Source organism: Haliotis rubra, unplaced genomic scaffold, assembly GCF_003918875.1.
Source record: "Haliotis rubra isolate DU_JTF1 unplaced genomic scaffold, ASM391887v1 Scf10, whole genome shotgun sequence".
NCBI classification, from domain to species: domain Eukaryota; kingdom Metazoa; phylum Mollusca; class Gastropoda; order Lepetellida; family Haliotidae; genus Haliotis; species Haliotis rubra.
The window spans coordinates 3,646,557-3,670,145 of record NW_025764892.1 but is presented as its reverse complement, the minus strand read 5'-3'; the positions used below and the strand labels follow the sequence as shown (position 1 = coordinate 3,670,145).

Sequence of the window (23,589 nt, the reverse complement as noted above, 5' to 3'; positions counted from 1 at the left end):
TGTGTTCCTCACAAGATGGGCAGTGCCGGCAGCGCACGTGCAGGACACGTTTAGCGCATACATGGCGTATGCAAGGCAAGGTATCTGCTGCCAGTCGCATCGCAGAAAATACCAAATATTAATATTATATCTAAAGTATATCTTCGGTTGGTTCATGAGTCGGATCAAACCCGTCTCTATGGTTTTGTTTGAAAAAGTAAGCGATTGGCCTCGGGAATTCGAGTCGGGCCTATCAGCCCTCCCCAATTTTCTTCTGCTGTGGGTTTACTTTGTCAAACAAAACCATGGAGTTGATTTTGATCCTTAACAAATAATTCCTTCTAATGCCGGAAATGGTAAACAATATGCCACAAGTCTCTACCTGGCAGTTCCATCAGAGGCTGCTGATAACAGGTGTGTGTCCTTCTTGGACCAGCAGAGGTCATAGATGATGCCGAAATGACCAGAGAACTCCCCTCTCAGTGTCCCTGAGGGAATCTAAAGTACAACATCAGCAGGAATTATAGCATGGGTACAGCCTGGTCAGCTTGTTTATTTAGAGAATTACTGTTGAGTCAAAGGAGACATTATCAAAGAAGATGAATGAACGAGACGTTTGGATCTACATCAAAATGTTGCATCTATTGCAACAAAGAAGTTGTCTATCCATAAAAAGTTTCTTCAGGTGAAGAAGGGGCAAGAAGTAGCCCAGAAACGTTGTGATATACAATAAACAAGAAGTTGCCATCCATATACTCATCTTATATATTCACCAGCTTCTAAATGCCACTTAAGGAAGACTTTGTAATGGTTCAAGTATTTGTTGGTGTATGTACTAAACCCTGGCTGGTGGTGGTTCACTTACCTCATACACATATATAGGGTAACCCTCCTTGTCCTGACATGCACAAGCAAGGTTCCTGGAACAAATCAACATCAACTGTCGACATCTTCATAATGATCAAGGTAATATTATGCAATAACACTGAAAGATGTGAAATGTGAGAATTCAAAACAAGTCTCAAAGCAACTGATATAGAGCCCCTGTGCATATTATGATAATGTAATTTTTCAAGTAAAATTGATATTTTTATACTTATCCTGACTTATGGTCTTTTGCTTATCTCCCTTTCCTTTTCGAATGGTAGTGGAACACTTGAATCCCTTGAAGTTCCCGCAGCGGACGTAAAAATACACTCACCTACAAGTTACCTCCCTTTTGCCCTTTTCCCGCGCAAACAGTCATGTGACCAGCCTTACTTGTCACTCTCTCCTGATTTTCTGCCCATGCACTTGGATCTGCTGTGAAATCCACAGTGTCTTCAGCGGGTAGGTTGGGAGGGCTTCTCGTCATGAGTCAGGATAAGTATAAAAATATCAATTTTTATTGAAATATTACATATTTTTTCTTATCCTGACTCATGATCTTTTGCTTATAGAATCCGACGGATTGGTGGTGGATCAAGCCATCAGCTGTCCTTAGATACGTCCTGTATCCCCCCCCACCCCCCACCCCAGAACTGCGAAATGGCATTTCCTTGATCCTATTCTTCCAACTTCTGTTAAAACTCTGGGGGACCACTTTGTCTTACTTCAATCTCAGACAAGTTGAATCGTGTTGATTCATGTGGCTACAGATAAACTAGTATCTTCTTATTACTAGATATCTCATAACAACCCATAGATTATGATAAGATCTTTATCATAAATGAGTTGCGACCCCTTCACGTACAGGTAAGATCTTTACCCGTACAGGATCTTTAATTACTCATGCTAGCCTGTCCTAGACTGTGCGCATGGACTTTCAAACTAATACTTTTTCCTTAGAAAAAGTTATCAACAAGTCAACGTGATAAAGGGTGAGATTTTCCACCTCAGCGCCTTTGAGGAACCGTTAGTTGCTGGGTTACAACGAGAGGCCCAAATTGGTGAATGCCTGAGATGTCTTCAGTGGCTATGTCTCGGAAGAAATGGCTGGCAAACACTGTGTCCGACTTCCAAAAGCAGCCGTCCATAATTGCTGGTATAGAGCAATTTCCATGCAAAGCCAGTGTTGACACCAGTGCTCTGACTTCATGTGGGTTTGAAGCTCTAGGAGGTTCTAGTCCTGCTGCTTTATAGGCTCTCAATATGACGGCTCTCATCCAGAACGATATGGTCATTCTTGGAACTTCTGCTGATGTCTCTGTTGATAATGGGATGAACAGGCGCTTGAATTTTTGTCTCCTTGTCTCAGTCTTTTGAAGATATATCTTCAGGGCTCTGACCGGACACAAGGATAGGTCTTCTACATCCTCTGGGCCGAGGATTGTAGATAGCGCTGGTATGTGGAACTGTCTATTTAGCTGACCAGGTAGTTGGTTTTTGGCAATGAAGTCCCATCTAAGTCCTAGATGAACTGCAGCATGTTGCCCCGTGTCGAATCTGGTTCGCCCAAAGTCCAGCGCATGCATCTCTGATATTCGAGCTGCAGTCACTAGCGCAAGCAGGAACAGAGTCTTCTGTGTCAGCAGCTCAAGGGTAGTCTGGTCTAGAGTTTCGTAGGCATCACTCGTAAGATGACGTAGAATTACATTCAGATCCCAGGCTGGAGCTCTGAACTTCTTTTTGCTGGTCCTCCAGTTTAAAAGATCTCAGCAGAGCAAGTAATTCTGGTACTTTCGTCAACTTGATGCCTGTTTTCATGGTAATCACTGTACTGATGGCGGCAAGGTATGTAGATAATGTCGAACCTTTCAGATGTCTGGTCTGTCTAAGATGACACAGATATTCCGCCACTTGAGGATGAGTAGCTTTCATCGCAGTGAAGCCTTTCCACCTTGCATAAGTCTCAAACTTCAGCCATTTGTCATCATACAGGTTACGAGTAGATCTGCGTAATGCTAGCGCTACTGCCTTGGCTGCCCTGGCAGAGTATCCTCTTTTCTTCAAACATGTTTTGATACGGTGCACATGTGTAGCTGGAACACTGTCGGGTTCCCGTGGACTTGTAGCGCCTGTTTGTTGAACCTCGTGGCAAACAGGTCTATGCAAGGGGATCCGGAACACTTCTGGATGGAGCATCCATTCCGTAGGTGACGGGTGCAGTGGTTGGGAGAGAGCGTCTGCAAGTACGTTCTTGGCTCCCGGGTATGTGACACGCCTTTATCCAGATGTTTGCTTCCTCCGTGATGTGGAACAACTGGAATGTGAGCTGTAGCAGGCTTGGAGACTTTGTGGATCCTTGCCGATTTATGGAGAATGCCACTGTAGAGTTTTCCGTGTGGACCATCAGCATTTTGTTGTTCAGCGAGCTCGACCATAGTTGTAAGGCGTTGATCACGGCTTTCATCTCCAGCAGATTGATGTGAAGATGCTGCTCTATTTTGGACCACCTTCCTGATGCAACTTGATTGTTGAGATGCACACCCCAGCCCTGCATCCAAGCGTCTATGTGGAGATGTGTGTCGAAGGCCAGCTCTTGTAAATAGGTCCCTCCGCAAACGTTCGACCTGTGCGTCCACCACAGTAGATACCTCTTGAGGTTGCTGGCAGCAAGATTGGGTCGACGCTGTCTAGATGTTTTGTCAGGAACCGTTGCAGCGGTCTTAGTTGTAACCTTCCTGTGCGATTCCCCTGTGATTCCTGGAATCATGGCTTGTATCTTGACCCCATGATCTTTGGGACCACAATTCGATTCTGTGTTGTGATAATTCTTATTCCCAGCAATTGAAGATCTTGTTTGATTCTAACTCCAACTTCATCAGGTTAACTAGCCATCCTAGTTGCGTGAGCAACTTAATTGTGAAGTTCAGCTGCTGTCTGAGTTGATTGGCACTTTGAAGAACCTGTATGCCGTCATCCAGATAGCTGCAGATAGGTGCTGATAGGCTTGGTTATTCGTATGAATAATCATAGAGCCGACGATATTCCAAACGGTAGGACGTTCCATTGGAAGTGCTAACCTCTGATTGCAGTGATGATACATCATTCTTCCCCTTATATACGCAGGTGATCTGTGTTGATCAGCATACATCGAAGCATTGTCTATTTATAGCAAGGCTGGCTCCAGTGTAGCATCACAGGGGACAGGTACTCATACCGACTTTTATCAGCGACAACTTCCAAAATAAACATTGTTTATCCTGCTGTCAAGGCTAGACATCTATTAGATTCCCATGATGATAACAGGCCGTAGTTGTATACTGTTTCCAAGGCTGCCGATGAAGTATTCCCCCGTACCACAGGTTTGTTTACAAATCAGAAAACATGCTGGAGCCTGCTCTGTCAGTGGGAGGCGTTGTCTGAAGTGGACCAATCAGCTTCCAAGCATGACGTCACCGGTGTTGTAGCAAGTTGGCCTCCATAAAATCTGATGCAATTAGTTGGTTGAGTAAAAGCGCGTGTAATTCTACGCCACTCATATAAACCTCTTGAATAAGGGTTGCTCCAAGTGTAAAATCTTGTTCAGTGATATAAATCACGTATTCCCATTGTGAATAATATAAGCCAGCATGATGAAGGAGGCTGTCGAGACATATGTCTGTATGGATCTTGAAGAAATACCGATGTTGAATCTAGTTATAAAATCCTAATCCCCACGCTGAGTGACGAGTGTTAAAAATATCATCTGTACGTCCGTTCAAGGACGTTGAGGGTTCGCAGATGTAGTATGATGAGTAGGCATCTCATCTCTTCTATCCTCCTCCAAGATGACAGAGTTGTCCGACTGTGGAGACCTTCGCAAAGGTGTACGTTCGCCAATGTAGTCTTGAGACGTAGTTCTGTGAGGAGTAGGTTCGCGCATGTGCGTAGGTTCGCGCATGTGCGTAGGTTCGCGCCACTATGTCAGTAGATGAGAGGCTTTGCCGAACCTTCGCTTCTTCCTCGAACCTACGTTCCATCATGGTCATCATCTGGTTGGTGAATTGTCTCATAATTTCACCCGGACCAAGTTCTGCATTGATTGAAGCTGCTGCGGTGTAAAAGAAGCATTCGCAAACGCTGATGAGTTGTGTGCCTCGACTTCACTCCGTTGAGAAGTTGGTGGTAGTCAAACAGCTGGCCTGCTGTGACCGTTGCAGGAGACGATCTAGTAGTGGTGGAAGTCGATTGAGTCACCGATCTCGTAGGTACTTCGGGAAGAAGTAACGGAGGATCATCAAATAACGTCTTATTCATGTGGAGGTAATATCTCTTCGTTGAAGGATTTCTGATACGTTGACTTACTAGGCAGCATAGATTTACCCTCCGATCTGGTAACAGATGCTTTCTTCTGCGACGTAGCAGACTGCCCCTGCAACGTACTCAATCATCCACTTGGGCAAAAAGGGAGAGAGTGACAAGTAAGGCTGGTAACATGACTGTTTACGCGGGAAAAGGGAGGTAACTCGTGGGAGAGTGTATTTTTATGTCCGCTTTGGGAACTTCAAGGGATTCAAGTGTTTGAACTACCATTCGAAAAGAAAAGGGAGATAAGCAAAAGATCATGAGTCAGGATAAGAAAAAACAATGCATCATACCGGATACCGGAAGGAACGTTTCTTTGGATGCGCTAATAGTTGGGCATTTAAGCCCCTAGCAACAAGGAAACCTGTTTACGCCGCCATATTGGATACTTACGCGAAGGGGTGTTTTCTTTCAGACGTTTTCAAGGGGGCTATTAGAAGGTATTTATTATTCATCAATAAACAAATCGGCAAGTACTTACCATTACAACACAAAGTCATCCAAACTGTCGTTCGCATTTACATTTAGTGGTACGAGGGGGCGTCTGACTGACACAAGTTCTGAGTCTTTAGGGTGTGGGTTGTATACTCTTGTTATTAAGTGCAAGAATGCTGCAAACTTATCCTCAAAATAAGAGGAGTAGAGTTCTCACGTCGTACCTGTTCTAGGCAGGGATCGCTTTAACGCGCCCCAGGATGACTCTATCGTATAGGTGTGGGCACCTGTCTCGGGATCTTTGAAGTTAATAGAATGATTCACAGTCAGATGCGTGAAGTCTTCCTCCTGAAGACAAGTGTATGTTTGCCAGCAATCACTTATGACGTTTGTTCCCGGCCTTATGTGTTTGAGAATGATGGGAATCAACGTTGCCGAGTCCCTCTTGTCCACACAAGCAAAAAAGCACTGTTTACTGTCCCTGTCAATTCCCCAAATACCCACTGCCCTTACACCCGTTTCCCCCGATTGAACTTCCTTTTTCCAAATTTTGATTCGTCAATTTCGACAATTCTCCCCACCCCACAAAAATCTGTTCACTGTCCTCGTCCGCACATACAACACACACTTCCCGACAAAAATGGTACCAGTCAACAGCGGTGTGACCTGATGAAATGTCTAACTCCCGCTGTACAAAATCCTGTGGAAGCTTTCAAACCCAACAATAAGTAAGAAGCAAACTTGTGCCACTCTCAAGTCTACTATTTTCAAACCAGGAGTTGTGGCGAACTGAAAACTTTTTCCCACACGCTTTCTTGTTACGTTTCCAGCACTTCCCGTCTGTGCCGAAACTTTTGTCCGTGCACAAATAAAACGTCCCAATCTCACACTTGCCGCACTTTTTTCCCCACCCAATTTCTAACTAATCCCTTTGTTCTCAAAAAAACAACAAAACAATTCTTCCTTGTCCTCACTCAACAGATAAACATCCCAAAGTCGCATTTTAACGCAGGCACAAAGTACTAGAAGTTGTACATTGACCAAATAAGGTGGTTACTATGTAGTGACGTAACAGAGTAATGGACCAATCAGAAACCACTTACCTGTAGAACATTTCCACGGGAAACAGTTCCGCTTCCCAGAAGGCATAGCGCATGTTATTTTCTAGTAATTATTTTGTTTAATGCTTTTAACGTATTACGCTCATATTTTAATTCGTAGTTTAGGTCCGTTAAACCGGAAGTGGGTCAAGGAATTCAAATTTGGGTGTTATTTTCATCTCAGTTTTATATTTTTTTACCTTTCCGCGCTCGAGCGCGGTTTTCAATATAAGAAGCATCACGTGACCTAATTAAATATGGTAGGCAGGTATCCAGTGTAATGCATGTGTACCAATAATTCTACACAAATAAACTTCTAAACTAAACCAAAGAAGTACAATGGCAAATCTTACCTCCCGTCATGAGAGAACTTGAGAACATAGCACCCCTTTCTCCCTGCCGGTAGCGACAACATCAGGTTGTTGGGGATTCGACACATCTGACCAAAGAGTCTCGACCATGATGTCATAGGTCTGCGCTCTTCAAGTCTGAATCATTACAAACATAACAGAGTTAACTTTCCTAATACCAAATGGAAATAAGAAAATATTGTGTAAAGTATTAAGCAAGAATATTATAATATGATTTATGTCAAAGCAAATCTTACTTTGTCTTGGAAGACCAGTTCATGCTCTTCTTCAGGTCGTCATACGTCATCCTCCCCCTCTCCTGCAAGTAAATTACATGTGTGAATAAACACACAAACAAACAAGGAATGAACTGATCATGTTGATGGTTGCATGCACTACTGCTTATCAATCATCAAAATACCATTAACTAACCATTAGCTGGTACGAATAATATTCTCAATTTAGTTACCATTAAAATACTCTTCATTCAACACCTACTGAAAACCATGCAAGAAGACTACTAAAATCAGTATATAAGACCAGAAGAACACCAAACACAAGAAGTTGAAGTGCCATCAATTTGTGGATTTACAGACAGCTTACTATCAAGGAATGACACATGAGAGTGACCAATATAAGAATCAAATCTTGGCCAGGCAATCCAATTACAGTGGTTGAGTTGAGTTGAGTTGAGTTGAGTTGAGTTGAGTTGAGTTGAGTTGAGTCAGGTCAGGTCAGGTCAGGGTGAGGATGAGGGTGGAGGTGGAGGTGAGGTGGAGGTGGAGGTGGAGGTGGAGGTGGAGGTGGAGGAGGTGGAGGTGAGGTGGAGGTGGAGGTGGAGGTGAGGGAGGTGGAGGTGAGGTGGAGGTGAGGTGAGGTGAGGTGAGGTGGTGAGGTGGGAGGTGAGGTGAGGTGATGGTGGAGGTGAGGTGGAGGTGTATGTGAGGTGAGCCCAGACTTGAGGTGGTTTTATAGTGAGGTGAGAGCCACAGTGATGCCACATCAATACCCCACTCAGACACATTATACTGACTCGAACAGTCCTTGTTGTACCCATTAATGCCGAAGGCCAGGCAGGGACCAACAAATACCATATTTTAGCCTTTTGGTATGACGGGGTCGGGAATCAAACCAGTGAGTGAGTGAGTGAGAGTGGTAGTGAGTGAGTGAGTGAGGCTGAGTGAGGAGGGAGTGGAGAGGGGAGAGTGGGAGTGAGCTGGGGTTTTGGAGTGGAGTGAGTGGAGTGGACTGAGAGAGATACCATGAGTGTAGTTCAGCATTATCATTGATACCTGTGACACAAAAGAATTACGTCTAAGTGTGAGTTACCTCCTGAGTGGCAAACATGGACCTGGCTGCTGGCTCCACCTCATCTGGTGGGGTAATACCCTTGAGTGTGATGTACAGAGTGGATGGGTATGCTACCCGGGGCAGGCTGTACCACCACTGGTACAGTTCGATCTTGTTCGGCTTCACGGTGAACCTGTTTGGCGGCTGAAACAGCTGAAGACGAACTTTGGAGCCCACATTCAGCTTTTCATTAGCTCCATGGATCTGCGGTCAACAACAGGTTAGTATGGTCAAGATTTCATTCATGGCTTCAACAACAACAACCCTCTTCTGCAGTGGTCAACAGGTCAGTATGGTCAACAACCCATTCATGGCTTCAAGAACAACAACCTCTTCTGCAGTCAACAACAGGTTAGTATGGTCAAGATTTCATTCATGGCTTCAACAACAACCCCTTCTGCAGTCAACAACAGGTTAGTATGGTCAAGATTTCATTCATGGCTTCAACAACAACCCCCTTCTGCAGTCAACAACAGGTCAGTATGGTCAAGATTTCATTCATGGCTTCAACAACAACCCCCTTCTGCAGTCAACAACAGGTTAGTATGGTCAAGATTTCATTCATGGCTTCAACAACAACAACCCTCTTCTGCAGTCAACAACAGGTTAGTATGGTCAAGATTTTTCATTCATGGCTTCAACAACAACCTCTTCTGCAGTCAACAACAGGTTAGTATGGTCAAGATTTCATTCATGGCTTCAACAACAACAACCCTCTTCTCAAGATTTCATTCATGGCTTCAACAACAACAACCCCCTTCTGCAGTCAACAACAGGTTAGTATGGTCAAGATTTCATTCATGGCTTCAACAACAACCCTCTTCTGCAGTCAACAACAGGTTAGTATGGTCAAGATTTCATTCATGGCTTCAACAACAACAACCCCTTCTGCAGTCAACAACATTCATGGTTAGTATGGTCAAGTATGGTCAAGATTTCATTCATGGCTTCAACAACAACAACCCTCTTCTGCAGTCAACAACAGGTTAGTATGGTCAAGATTTCATTCATGGCTTCAACAACAACAACCCCTTCTGCAGTCAACAACAGGTTAGTATGGTCAAGATTTCATTCATGGCTTCAACAACAACAACCCCTTCTGCAGTCAACAACAGGTTAGTATGGTCAAGATTTCATTCATGGCTTCAACAACAACCCTCTTCTGCAGTCAACAACAGGTTAGTATGGTCAAGATTTCATTCATGGCTTCAACAACAACAACCCTCTTCTGCAGTCAACAACAGGTTAGTATGGTCAAGATTTCATTCATGGCTTCAACAACAACAACCAGGTTAGTATGGTCTTCTGCAGTCAACAACAGGTTAGTATGGTCAAGATTTCATTCATGGCTTCAACAACAACAACCCTCTTCTGCAGTCAACAACAGGTTAGTATGGTCAAGATTTCATTCATGGCTTCAACAACAACAACCCTCTTCTGCAGTCAACAACAGGTTAGTATGGTCAAGATTTCATTCATGGCTTCAACAACAACCCTCTTCTGCAGTCAACAACAGGTCAGTATGGTCAAGATTTTATTCATGGCTTCAACAACAACCCCCTTCTGCAGTCAACAACAGGTCAGTATGGTCAGGATTTTATTCATGGCTTCAACAACAACCCCCTTCTGCAGTCAACAACAGGTTAGTATGGTCAGGATTTTATTCATGGCTACAGTCAGTGTATGTTTGTTTTGCCCCAGCTATACATGACTTATCTCACTAATGTCTGTACAATCAAACTAAACAAGCCAAAAGCAGAACATACAGTAGTTGATCTAATTTGTTAAAAATCTGCCTTATAATTTGATTGTTCACTCCACAACATTCAAGTTGTTATGAAACTTACAGTTAGTAGGGCACATGCGACCAGTAAAGCACAGCATAAATGTGACTATTATAATACATACCATATTTCCTCTAAAAAAGGTCAAGTCTCTAATAAGCACTGGGCCTCTAATAAGCACTCAGGGTAAAGCAGTTCACTAACAATTACGGTAATTACACCCAGTAAGCGCAATTAGTGCCGGGCCTCTAATAAGCATCGGGTCTGGAAGTCCTTTGAAAAAATAAGCGTTAAGACGCTTATTAGAGGAAATATGGTATATATCACTCCCAAATTTAATGAAATACATAACACATAGTTACCATGCTAAAGTAATTAAAATGAAGAATAATGAACAAATGAAAAATCAATCAAAGGAATTCCTATTTCCTACATTTTTGTTTCTGAATGTATTGGGACCTCCTACAACCACAGTAATACCTGTGTCAGGGGCTGCAGTACATCACCTGGTGATAACATGTGGTGATGACTTACCTTGAGAAATCCCCAAGCGATTCGATGCCAACCCCCTTCCTGCTTCTCATTGTTGTACTTGCGGCTGGCCGTGTTCATGCTCACGAAGTCCAGCAGCTGATAAAAAGTGGGAAAATATGGAACTTTGTTTGAACATGTTGATAACGATACAACAGTTTATTAGCAGGAAAAGAGTAAACTAGAGGGATTCATGAGGATGAAGCAGGCCGTAACTATGGCAACTTGATAACAAACCATCCAGGGAGAGATATTAACCAAGTTGAACTTTCAACTTTGATGAGTTAATGTCAGATGAAGTACTAGTTGTATGTAAGGGTCAAGTACACAATGCTTGTGAAAATAACGGATCAATTTTCATGAATATAGAGCCAAGAGGGATGGAGGGGTTCAAATTTGGAGAACCATCATGTCCATTTTATTCTCATTAATGCAAACAATACATTTATCGCAGCAAGCTTAATGTAACAGAATGTCTACTTACTTCAAAGAAGAGAATGATTTTGAGATCTTTCTGTATAATATAGTTGTAGTTTTCATTGAAAACAAGTAGCTCCTCCCACACCGGCAGTGTCGACCTGGAAACAAGCAATACGTGAGTAAAATGTACCTGAAGCCACTGAGACAGAGAGTTTAGTGTAATGCCACTTTTAACAGTATTCCATTTTTATCATGTAAAGTGTCCGCTTACTATGAGAGTTAAGACAAAAGTGACACTGGTCTGAGACAGGTATGATGATGACAAACCTAGAAATATCCTTTTGGCTGAACCTGGATTTGAATCAACATTCATACATTTCTAGCATGAACAAGGGACACAACTCAGTATAGAGAATGGAGGCACTTTAGATGACAAGGCCACCTTTGTACAGTAAATCAAACCATTTCAGAATAACTGGCTTTCAAGCTTTCTATGCATTTACTTCAGCATTCCATGGATACAAAAGACATGGAATTCCCAACCTCAGGTATGCAAGGTATTATATCACATGCAACTATGACAAATACCCTGGACCTGTTCAGTACCATAGCTTCTTGTTGGACCGTGTCTTAATTGGGCAACAATCCAATCAAACACTCAGAGACAGAAGTGATGGAGGTGGGGATGCCACTTCCAGGATAAGTGAGTGAGTGAGTTGGGATTTACGCTTCTTTTAGCAGTATTCCAGCAATATCACGGCAGGGTACACAGAAATGGGCTTCACAAATTGTACCCATGAGGGGAATTGAACCCGGGTCTTCAGCGTGACGAGCGAACGCTTTAACCACTAGGCTACCCCACCACCCCATTTCCAGGATGAAGCTAAGGCGACAAATGGGTCCAGAGTATTTACCAGCATAGTATGGAGAACACCCCGGATTATCAAAAATCGGAAAAATGAGTATCTGCTTTGTATGTTTCAGTCCACCTGCCAGTACTATTATAAACTATTTTCCACAAAGGCTTTGCAAGACTCTTGTCAGACATACATTGTAACTGAAGTTGATGTAAGATTGAATCTGTGCTCTTACTTTCTTTGTTTAAAATCAAATGGCTGCGTCATGATGGGTAGGATGTGGTCAACTTTGTCACTCTTGGTTTCATAGAAGGATGTGACAGCTCGAGACCTGAAACAGGGCAATCAGTCAAGTCAGTATGTAATTTAAGACAGGACATTCAACTGTTCATGTAAAGCAACATAGATCTAAAGCTTCACTGTCTGAAGCAACATGAGTGTAAAATCTAACTCTGCCCTAAAGCAACATAGGTGTAAAACATTTCTATCTTAGCAAGACAGATGTAAAACCGCCCTCAGTCGAAAGCAGATGATATAAGTCTCTGCACTTCCAAGAACTCACTCCTTCTGTTTCTTGAGGTAGGTGCCTGTGGATTCATCCACCATGTGTACTCTGATCATGGGATGCAGAATGTGGAAGTCATTCTTCAGCTTGTCCGTGCGATGTATGGTCAGCCCCAGGATCTGCCCCCTGTCCTCCACGTCCTTCACATCCGGCGCCGCCACCTCCTCTTCTGCAGCCGTAACTACTTCCTCCTCTGTGGATGTAGCAAACATTGGAAGATTAACAGCCTCCGTACAGACTCTGAGCTGCAATCTCAATATTGATCAAGCTGCCATAGTGCATATATTTGATTTTTAGCATGTTTCGACATATTTTTCCTTGCTTACCTTAATTAATAACATCCAACTAGCAAGTTTTACAATACTTCAATAGCAGAAACATCAGACAAATAACAATTCTTCATCACATACACTATGATACAGTTCTGTCAATAAACCATAAGTTCTCCAAGGGTAATGACAATTACAGTGGCCTGTAATTACACGTTTATTTGAACAATTTCAAAATTGTAGGACTCTTATACCTTCTTTCTTCTTCTTCTTTTTCTTCTTCTTTGGAGTTTCAGCTCTGGGTGATGTTTCATCTGTGGGTGGTTCTTCCGCAGTCTAATGAGACAAAAAGTAACTACATACAGTAACACAAAACACAGGAAAATGCAGTCCAAACATTTTAAACCACAGAAACATTCTGAAAGACTAGTTATGTTACATGTGCATCAATAACACTATCTTGCAGCACAGATTCTAAAATATTTTGCCTCAAGTATTATAGCTTAAAATGATTGATGTGTGAACAAAAAACAGAGGTGAGATAGGAGTGAGTGAGTGAGTGAGTGAGTGAGTGAGTGAGTGAGTGAAGTTTTACGCCGCCCTCAGCAATATTCCAGCTATATGGCGGCGGTCTGTAAATAATCGAGTCTGGATCAGACAATCCAGTGATCAACATCATGAGCATCGACCTGCGCAATTGGGAATTCATGACATGTGTCAACCAAGTCAGCGAGCCTGACCTCCCGATCCCTTTAGTCGCCTCTTATGACAAGCATGGGTTACTGAAGGTTCATTCTAACCCCGGACCTTCACAGGTCAGAGGTGAGATAGGAAAAAATGTTTTCACATTAAATTTGCATTACTTTCACACTTTTAAAAATGACAACATAGACTGACAATGGTTTTAAACATTCAGTTGCCATGGTAACAAATCAAGCCTACATAAACACTACAACTAACCCCAGTCTCATCCTCTGCCTTCACAGTTGTGGCCTCAGGGTCTTCTTCTGCATCTGGAGGTTTCTTCTTCTTTTTCTTCTTCTTTTCATCTTTGGGTGATACAAGTGCTGTTGTCTCTGTCTGTTCTTCCTCTGGAACAGGGGGTGTTTCCGTCGACTCCTCCGGCACAGGTGACTTCTTGACTCTGAAGACAGCATCATTGATAATTTCATAACATACTTTATGTTGGGGGAGGGCTATATTGTTTTGTTTGTTTGTTTAATGCTGCACTTAGCAGTATGACAGCAGTCTGTATATAATGAAGTCTGGACCAGACAATCCAGTGATCAACATCATGAGCATTGATCTATGCAGTTCTGATACAATGACATGTGTCAGCGAGCCTGACCACCTGATCCTTATTGCCTGTTACTATCATGTTTGCATCACATTGACAATGTATCTATATCACTGCGGCCTGTTGATGATGAAATCCAGACTAGACTCTGTGACTGATATCATGCTATCATGATGATGTGAGGTTTCAAATCGATTCAATTTCTAGGACACTGACTTAAATGTCTTGTAATGATACAGAAGAATGCCCTGTCAAATGTTTACAAAAACTGGACAGGGTCCTGTTGTTAAATATCTCTTGTAAAATCACTGACAATATGTAATGTCCCAGGCCTTCAGGGAATGAAAACAAGAAATGAACTGTCACAGAGTCGTAGCACCTAGTCCCGCTTGTCTTGTCTCAAGGTGAGGTGAGGTGAAATTGGGTTTTACGTGGTACTTGAGCATATAATCACTCATATGACGACGTGCATTCGTGTGTATGTGTATGTGCGGCTGCTTGTACTAGCCAAGACTGAAGCTGGTTTTATAGTGCTAGCCCACTGAGATACCATGCCACAGTGAAGCATCAATACCCCACTCAGACACATTATACTGACTCCGAGCCGACCAGTCCTTGTTGTACCTATTAATGCCGAGCGTCAGGCAGGGACCAACAAGTACCATATTTTAAAGTCTTTTGGTATGACTCGGACGGGGATCGAACCCGCGACCTTCCGCTCTCCGGGCGGACGCTCTAACTACTACACCACGGAGGCGGTCTCTTGTCTAAAGATAAGCACAGGTGGATTAAACCAATTGGCAGGGATCTGGATTAAGTCAGGACCTGTTGGTGTGGTACTGTGCAATGCAAACACTCAGCTTTTGATATTGAATGACAATGGGCCTAGATTTTCGAAGCTCTCCTAGCGCTAAGATAGTCGTAAGTGCCATACATTAACATTAACGTACAACCATCTTAGCGCTAAGACTTTCAATTACTAAGAGAGCTTCGAAACACTAGGCCATGGTGAAGATGCACACTTACTAGAAAAGCCTAGTTTCATATTCGACAAGAAGTAACTAACTCTAGAGAGCTTCGGCACATTAGGCCATGGTGGAGATGCACACTTACTAGAAAAGCCTAGTTTCATATTCGACAAGAAGTAACTAACTCGAAATTATGACAGATTGTGACATATACTGGTGTTGTATGTATGGTATATGGTTGAAATGAATGAATGTCCTCAAAGTCATATTTTCACATTTCCCAGTTTAATTATTTAAAAAAAATAAAATCATGGCCAAAAGGAGGGGAAGAAGACAAGGTCACTTCAAAACATTATCTATGCATGTTGCCATGCGTGCTGTTCTCCAGCAACCAGTTAAAAATGTGGTGTGCACAGACAGAATACAAAACATATTGCTTTTCATAATTGTAATTTTTCAAGTAAAATAGATATTTTTATACTTATCCTGACTCATGATCTTTTGCTTATCTCCCTTTTCTTTTCGAATGGTAGTGGAACACTTGAATCCCTTGAAGTTCCCGAAGCGGACGTAAAAATACACTCACCCACGAGTTACCTCCCTTTTACCCTTTTCCACGCAAACAGTCATGTGACCAGCCTTACTTGTCACTCTCTCCTGATTTTGTGCCCATGCACTTGGATCTGCTGTGAAATCTGAAATGTTTCCAGTGGGGAGGTTGGGAGGGCTTCTCGTCATGAGTCAGGATAAGTATAAAAATATCAATTTTACTTGAGAAATTTCATATTATTTCTTATCCTGACTCATGATCTTTTGCTTATAGAATCCGACGGATTGGCGGTGGGTCAAGCCACTTTGTGGATTCATCAGCTGCCCTTAGATACGTCCTGTATCAACAAGTCAACATGATAAAGGGTGAGATTTTCCAACTCAGTGCCTTTGAGGAACCGTTAGTTGCTGTGCTACAACGAGAGGCACAAATTGGTGAATGCCTGAGACGTCTTCATCGTTCTTGAGACTTCTGCTGATGTCTCTGTGGATAATGGGATGAACAAGCGCTTGAATTTTTGTCTCCTTGTCTCAGTCTTTTGAAGATATATCTTCAGGGCTCTGACCGGACACAAGGATAAGTCCTCTATATCCTCTGGTCCAAGGATTGTAGCTAGAGCTGGTAGGCAATGACGTCCCATCTAAGTCCTAGATGAACTGCAGCATGTTGCCCCGTGTCGAATCTGGTTCGACCAAAGTCCAGCGCATGTATCTCTGATATTCGAGCTGCCGTACCTAGTGCAAGCAGGAACAGAGTCTTCTGTGTCAGCAGCTCGAGGGTAGTCTGGTCTAGAGGTTCGCAGGCATCACTAGTAAGATGACGTAGAATTACATTCAGATCCCAGGCCGGAGCTCTGAACTTCTTTTGCTGGTCCTCCAGTTTAAAAGATCTCAGCAGAGCAAGTAATTCTGGTATTTTCGTCAACTTGTACTGATGGCGGCGAGGTATGTAGATAATGTCAAACTTTTCAGATGTCTGGTCTGTCTAAGATGACACAGGTATTCCGCCACTTGAGGATGAGTAGCTTTCATTGCAATGAAGCCTTTCCGCCTTGCATAAGTCTCAAACTTCAGCCACTTGTCATCATACAGGTTACGAGTAGATCTGCACAACGCTGGCGTTATTGCCTTGGCTGGCCATGTAATCTGCTGGACAAACAAGTAGTCTGAGTTGAGGTAGGTGGATCATTCTGAACCTCTCTGGTTTCAGTAAATAGTCTTTGTTGAATTTCGCATGTTGTAAATCAGTCTGATCTTCTCCTTGGAGTTCTTCTTGGGTACTAGACAAATTGGGGAGTAGAAGCCTGGAGTGAGATGATGCTGATCTATTATCTCTACCGCCTCTTTCATCAGTAGTGAGTCGATGGCTTCTTGTTGTTTGTCTGCCTGCTCTTCTGCATAGTCGAAGACCATCGGGCTGAGGGTTAGCGGAGGTGTGGCCTTGAGTTGTACTCTGTATCCTTCTCGTAGTACTTGGGAGACATAGTCGTCCTCTAGTATTCCCCAATTTTTCCAGTACCTTTGTAGACGTCCACCCACTGTCGATGGTTTTACAGGAACGGCTGGGGGTGGAAGACTCCAGTCGTTCCGAACCCTGATATCAACGTCTAGTTCCTCTTGAAGCTCTGGGGCCGCGGCCTCTTCCTGAGCTTCCTCTGTAATTTCCGGATGGGCGACGAAAAGAGTCTTTTTCCCTTTGAAGCTGGAGTACTTCTTGTCCTTAGCTTTCTGTATTCCCGGAATACTTGGACTTGTTGCTATACTTCTGAGAAGTATGGCGGATGACGTTGGCCAGGGTATCTATGGTTTTAATCATCATTACTTCTCTGGTATCATGTGTAGCTTCCTTAGCTGCATCGTCTATTAGACCTCCAAATATAGTAGGCGCCTGCCAAGGAGCTCTTAGCAGTGGTTGAGTAAATCTATCATTACAAGAGCATGACACCAGTAGTCCCTGTCTGCATACTAAGGTGAGTCCCGCAGATATTGATGTGAGATGGTCAGACAAAAAGTATTGATCCTTCTTTTGTGTAACGAGGGCTGAGTATATCCTCCCCCGTAGTTGAATTCTGGAATTTATTTATCAATGCTTCATTGATGGCTCTGGACCTGGCCAATCCGAAGAAGGATCTCCTAGAAGCCGTATCTAGTTGAGATAGCTTTTTGTCATCCACTTTGTACATCTTATTCTGGGAGTCATTCACAAGTTTGATGTTATCATCCCAATCAGGCGCCATCATAAATGGATCCATATGGTGTAGGGGGAATCTCCTCTTATTAAAAGATGGTAGTTGCTGACTCTGATATTTGGAAGCCTTCGCAAAGGCTGTGCGAAAGTTGGCTGCATTCTTATTCTTTGAAGGAGACTTCAAGTTCAACCTGTTAGCAATCCATGCTGTAACTTCTGAGTCTGGGAAGACGAAGTCTGTTTGCAAGTCCGAAGTCTCCTGATTATGAGAGCTATGTCTCGACGATTCATCCATCTGCGAACCTGTTTCCCTTCTTAAAACCTTCATCCTCTCTTCGCGAACCTGTATCTGAGGATTCCTCCCTATGCGAACGTCTATCTGAGAGTGTTCTGTCCGCGAACCTCTATCTGTGGATACATCTCTTCGCGAACCTCGCGTCTGGCTTGAGATGAGTAGCTTCGCGAACGTCTGTGCGAGATAAGTGATCTCGACCTAGAGCGGTTAGGTGTAGGAACAGGATCCTTCGATGTTCGCAAACACTGAGGGTTCGCGAATGTAGATTGAAGAGTATGTGCGTCATCTCTTCTATCCTCCAAGATGACAGAGTCGTCCGACTGTGGAGACCTTCGCGAAGGTGTACGTTCACGAACGTAGCCTTGAGGTGTAGATCTAATAGGAGTAGATTCGAGCTGGCCTGTGGGTTTGCGCACAGTGTCGGTAGATGAGAGGCTCTTCCTAGCCTTTGATTCCTCCTGGAATCTAGGTTCCATCATGGCCATCATCTGGTTGGTGAATTGAGTCATAAATTCCCCCAGGTCGAAGTTCTGCATAGGCTGATGCTGCTGCGGTGTAGGAGAAGCGTTCACGAACGCTGATGGGTTATGTGCCTCAACTTCAATCCGAGAAGTAAGAGGTAGTATGTCGAACAGCTGTCCTGCTGTGACTGTAGTAGGGGACGATCTCGTAGTAGTAGAGGGCGACTGCGTCGCTGATCTCATAGATACTTCAGGTAGAAGTATTGGGGATTCGTCAAAAACGTCTAGTTCGTAAGGAGGTACAATCTCTTCATTGAAAGATTTATGGTGCGTAGATGAGCTAGCACACCTAGCTTTGCCCTCCGATCTGGTAACCGTAGACTTCTTCTGCGCAGTAAAAGAGGATGTCGTCTTTTTCTTAGTCTGAGACTGAGTCGACTGAGATGTAGACGATCTCTTCTTGGCCCCCTTACCAGCAGACTGGCCCTGTAACGTACTCAACATAGCACCAGTATTATAAACATCGGCAGTAGCAAGCAACATATGGTTTGGAGGCTGATCTGCAGTTTTATCAATCGTGACTTGAGATGACTTTCTCACCCGATCCATGTCACGTCTATAAACATAAGACAAATATTGATTAAATTGAAGATTAGATAAATGAATACAATGAGTACAGCGCAAGCTGGAAGAACATGGCTTTATGCACGAAGGACAGTGGGGGTGAGGATCAGCCACGGATAACCTGTGCCTGCAAACACTGCAAGATTTCATGAAATGTAAACAACGTTACATGACGATGAAAACACGACTCAAAGTCAATAATTTTAAACAAAATTTTACAAATACTACATAGTAGTTATAGCCAAATCCATATACAGCGTAATTTTGAAGAATAGGCCTTAATAAAAAGGATATGATGCCGTATACAGGACTCCAGTGCTCGCCCAACCATCCGCTTGGGTGAAAAGGGAGAGAGTGACAAGTAAGGCACGTCACATGACTGGTTTGCGCGGGAAAGGACAAAGGGAGGTAACTCGTGGGTGAGTGTATTTATACGTCCGCGTCGGGAACTTCAAGGGATCCAAGTGTTTCACTACCATTCGAAAGGGAAAGGGAGATAAGCAAAAGATCCTGAGTCAGGATAAGAAAAAATTATTGTTTTCTCACTTATTAAGTATTGACTGATATGCAAACTGTATGAATCTGCAAATCCTCAATGTGTGTGACTATTGCTGAAATGTCCTGTGCTGAAAGCTAGCTGCAACACAGTAAACAGGGTTCAGGCCAATGGTCAACATGGTCAAAGTGAAATTAAATAATAAATGTCTATTAAAGCCTCACTTTTTTTTCTTCTTAGGTGTGGTCTCTGTTGGTGAGGGTATTTCTTCTGGTACCTCCTCTTCTGGTACTTCTACTTTCTTTTTCTTCTTCTTTTTCACTGGTTTACTCTCCTTGGTCTCATCAATCATCTCAATGGTGTCCGGAGCTTTGGGAATCTTCTTCTTCGTTTTGCCATCTTTCTTCACTTTATCACTCTCATCTGTAACAAGATTTTTAATTGTTGCTGTTTCACATCAGGGTCTGAGTAGTGTGTTATGCCACCTTTAGCAATATTCCAGCAATATTACAGAGGGCATACCAGAAATGTTAACACCAGTTGGTTGGTTTGTCATTTAACACCACTCAGTAATATATTCCACCTATATGGCGACGATATGTAAATAATCACGCCTGGACCAGACAATCCAGTGATCAACATCATGAGCATTGATCTACGCAATTGGCATACAATGACATGTGTCGACCAAGTCAGTGAGTCTGATCCCCCGATCATGTTTGTTGATCTTATGACAAGCATGGGTTGCTGAAGATCCACATTAAGCCGGATCTTCACAGGTCCATCAGGTACTGGTTAGCCTACAACAGCTACACTGTCATATCATGACTATCATCATATCAAAGGGGGCGGTGGGATAGTCTAGTGGTTAAAGCGTTGGCTCGTCACACCGAAGACCCGGGTTCAAATCCCCACATGGGTACAATGAGTGAAGCCCATTTCTGTTGTCCCCCGCCGTGATATTGCTGGAATATTGCTAAAAGCGGCGTAAAACCAAACTCAGTCAGTCAGCCAGTCATGATATCAAAGGCACATAGGTGATCCGTGTTTTATCATGGTTATAGCTGTTAACAGCCGTCAATAAAATGCAAAAATAATTTACAGTACGAACTATCTTAGACATGACATTACTGTGACATTGAATAAATTAGGTATGAGAAGAAATAAGTCCTGGTAGTCACAATGTGCTAGCTTCAACAGTATGTCCAACATGTACAGTCCATTTGATTTCATTTGAGACCAATGAATTGCTCACACCAAATTTTGCAGTCACATGAAACTGACAGACCAACTCTGATGATTTGTCTCATAATTTTGGACACCAGAATAAAAAAGTTGTTTAACAAACAATCATTATTTTGTTGTCACTTATCGCTACTTTTTATGAGTGGGGACCACTTGCTGGTAGAACAGCCAGGTGTGCGAGTTGCACATGTGAAATTCACTGAAAATGAATTTTCACTACACCGATGGTAAAAATGGCAACAATAGAAAATGCAACATGGCAAACATTTCTTCATCTGAAGAGGACTAGCGATGAAATGGTATCCACTTGTCTGTGGACCAGTATTTCAAACACGTCTTTAAAAAACAAACTTCCAAACTGCTTACTGTTTTCCATCTCCTGCTGCCTCTGTCTCCTCTTGTTGCTCTTCTCACTCTTGCTGTTGTCAGGGTCAAAAGTGTTGGCATCAATGGCTTCATCTCTGTCTTTGTGTAGCCCTGTTCCCTCACCCTTCCGCAACAACTCAAGCTGAAAATAGGTCGGCTTTGTGACAATCAGACTAGCAGTGTCTCTTTTTCATATGAATTTGAACATGAATGGATAAACAATCTTACGTAAGTTTTTAACCTTATTACTTGTGTGTTCCAAATGCATAATACCGGGAAGGTCAGGGTTAGAATATAGATCTTCTGAAACACATGCTTATTGTAAGAGGTGACTAACAGGATCTGGTGGTCAGGCTCGCTGACTTGATTGACACATGTCATTGTTTCCCAATTGCACAGATCAATGCTCATGCTGTTGATCACTGGGCTATCTGGTCCAGACTCGATTATTTACAGACCGCCACCATATAGCTGGAATATTGCTCAGTGCGGTAAAACTAAACTTCGCTCACTCCAAATGCATAAAACCTGAAAAGATATTTTGCTGCATTGATTTGTTTACTTGAAGACACTTTTGCATTTTTAAAAACAAAATCAATACTCCCTCCCCACCCACACACACACCCTGAGTCATAAATATAAAAAGAAATATAGTGAAGTTAATTATGATGAAGGTATACTGCTGAATTATTTATTTACACACTAAAAAGTGGAGACAAAATGAAATCAGATACATCATCCAGTGCAATAATGAAACACAAGCCCCATCCGTGCAATACACTCTGACTGCTGCATTGGTTGTGTGCATCACATCCACAGTACCATGTCCCAAGGTGCCTCTCAAACTATCTCGGAATTTACTAGTCCGAGTCATTGGTTATTATGCTCCTAGTTTTAGTCATGTTAAAGATTATGATGGCAAGTTTTCTGATCAAATCAACATACATACATAAAGAAACAAGCTGGGCCTAACCAGCGTTGAAATACCTACCTCCCCGACATTTTCAACATGAACAGCCAGATTCTCAAATCACACCTGCCCGATGGTCAGGATAAAAATTATACATGTATATGAAAATATTTTGTGTGCAGGTAAGTTTTGGTCAGGGCTGGCAATTTTACATCTAACCAGCCCTGTAGTCTTGCTGATATTTTGGGGAGTTTCATACCCTGGCCCAACTATACTTTGAAAATATTTTGGTGACATCATGGTTGGTCAAGAGGTGGTGCAGTGAAATTGGGTTTAACGTCGTGCTTGAGAATATTTACAGCTCATATGATGGCGTGCATGCGTGTGTATGTGTATGTGCGGCTGCTTGTACTAGCCCAGACTTCAGCTGGTTATTATATAGTGCTAGCCCACTGAGATACCATGCGCAGTGAAGCATCAATACCCCACTCAGACACATTATACTGACTCGAGCCGACCAGTCCTTGTTGTACCCATTAATGCCGAGCGCCACGCTGGGACCAACAAGTACCATATTTTAGCGTCTTTTTGGTATGGACGCGGTCGGGGGATCGAACCTGCGACCTTCCGCTCTCGGGCAGGCAGCTCTTACCACTACACCACGGAGTCGGGTTAGTCAAGAGAATAAAGCTCATACTGGTGATGATCAACAATGGTCAATGACTGCATGTCAATGGAAATAGCACTGACTGACAAGTGATCAAGGTGAATTTGGCTTCGAACACAATTTATTATAAAGAAGGGCTAAAAATGACCTAATGCACATGCCTACCATGCTCCAAACTAACTGTCATAGACAAACTCTCTGAACACAAATTGTAGTATTCCTCAGAGATTGAATAACAGACTAAAACAATGTGTAATAGGAAGTAAAATGAACAACCAAATTCCTACCATGTCATCCCGCTCGGATCCTTTTGATTTCTTCTTCTTCTTTTTCTTGGCATCTATGGCATCCCTATAACATAATAGAAAACAGTCAACTACATGACCCTCAGAACCTGATGACTGTTAAATAGCAAAAGAAAAATGGCTGTCTCAAAACACTGGAACTAAGCATGCTAACATACCAGTAATCATGGAGTTTAAAGTGACTATTTTAAGGAAGGATAACAAAAATGAACAACTTCTTTATTGCAGCAACATTTTTTGGTCAAATCAAGCAAGCCCCAGGTTTGGTCAAAATTGTCAAAATGCCCCAGATTTTTGGGGGGTAGTCAAAATGCCCCAATGTATTTAAATTGGTTAAATGTATGCCACAAATGCATAGTTTTTGTCAACT

At 42.8% G+C, this 23,589-nt stretch overlaps 1 protein-coding gene across 1 annotated transcript in view; it reads right to left on the bottom strand.

Annotated features, from left to right (window-relative positions):
• LOC124266096 (jouberin-like) overlaps positions 1-23,589 on the bottom strand; it is a 53,611-nt gene that overhangs the window by 24,435 nt on the left and 5,587 nt on the right. The window contains 14 exon segments of the mRNA XM_046700911.1: positions 362-477; positions 845-899; positions 7,076-7,210; positions 7,330-7,391; positions 8,402-8,626; positions 10,741-10,836; positions 11,222-11,315; positions 12,250-12,345; positions 12,577-12,772; positions 13,103-13,184; positions 13,809-13,992; positions 19,951-20,149; positions 21,338-21,479; positions 23,202-23,265. Of these exon segments, the coding sequence (XP_046556867.1) occupies positions 362-477; positions 845-899; positions 7,076-7,210; positions 7,330-7,391; positions 8,402-8,626; positions 10,741-10,836; positions 11,222-11,315; positions 12,250-12,345; positions 12,577-12,772; positions 13,103-13,184; positions 13,809-13,992; positions 19,951-20,149; positions 21,338-21,479; positions 23,202-23,265 (1,746 nt within the window).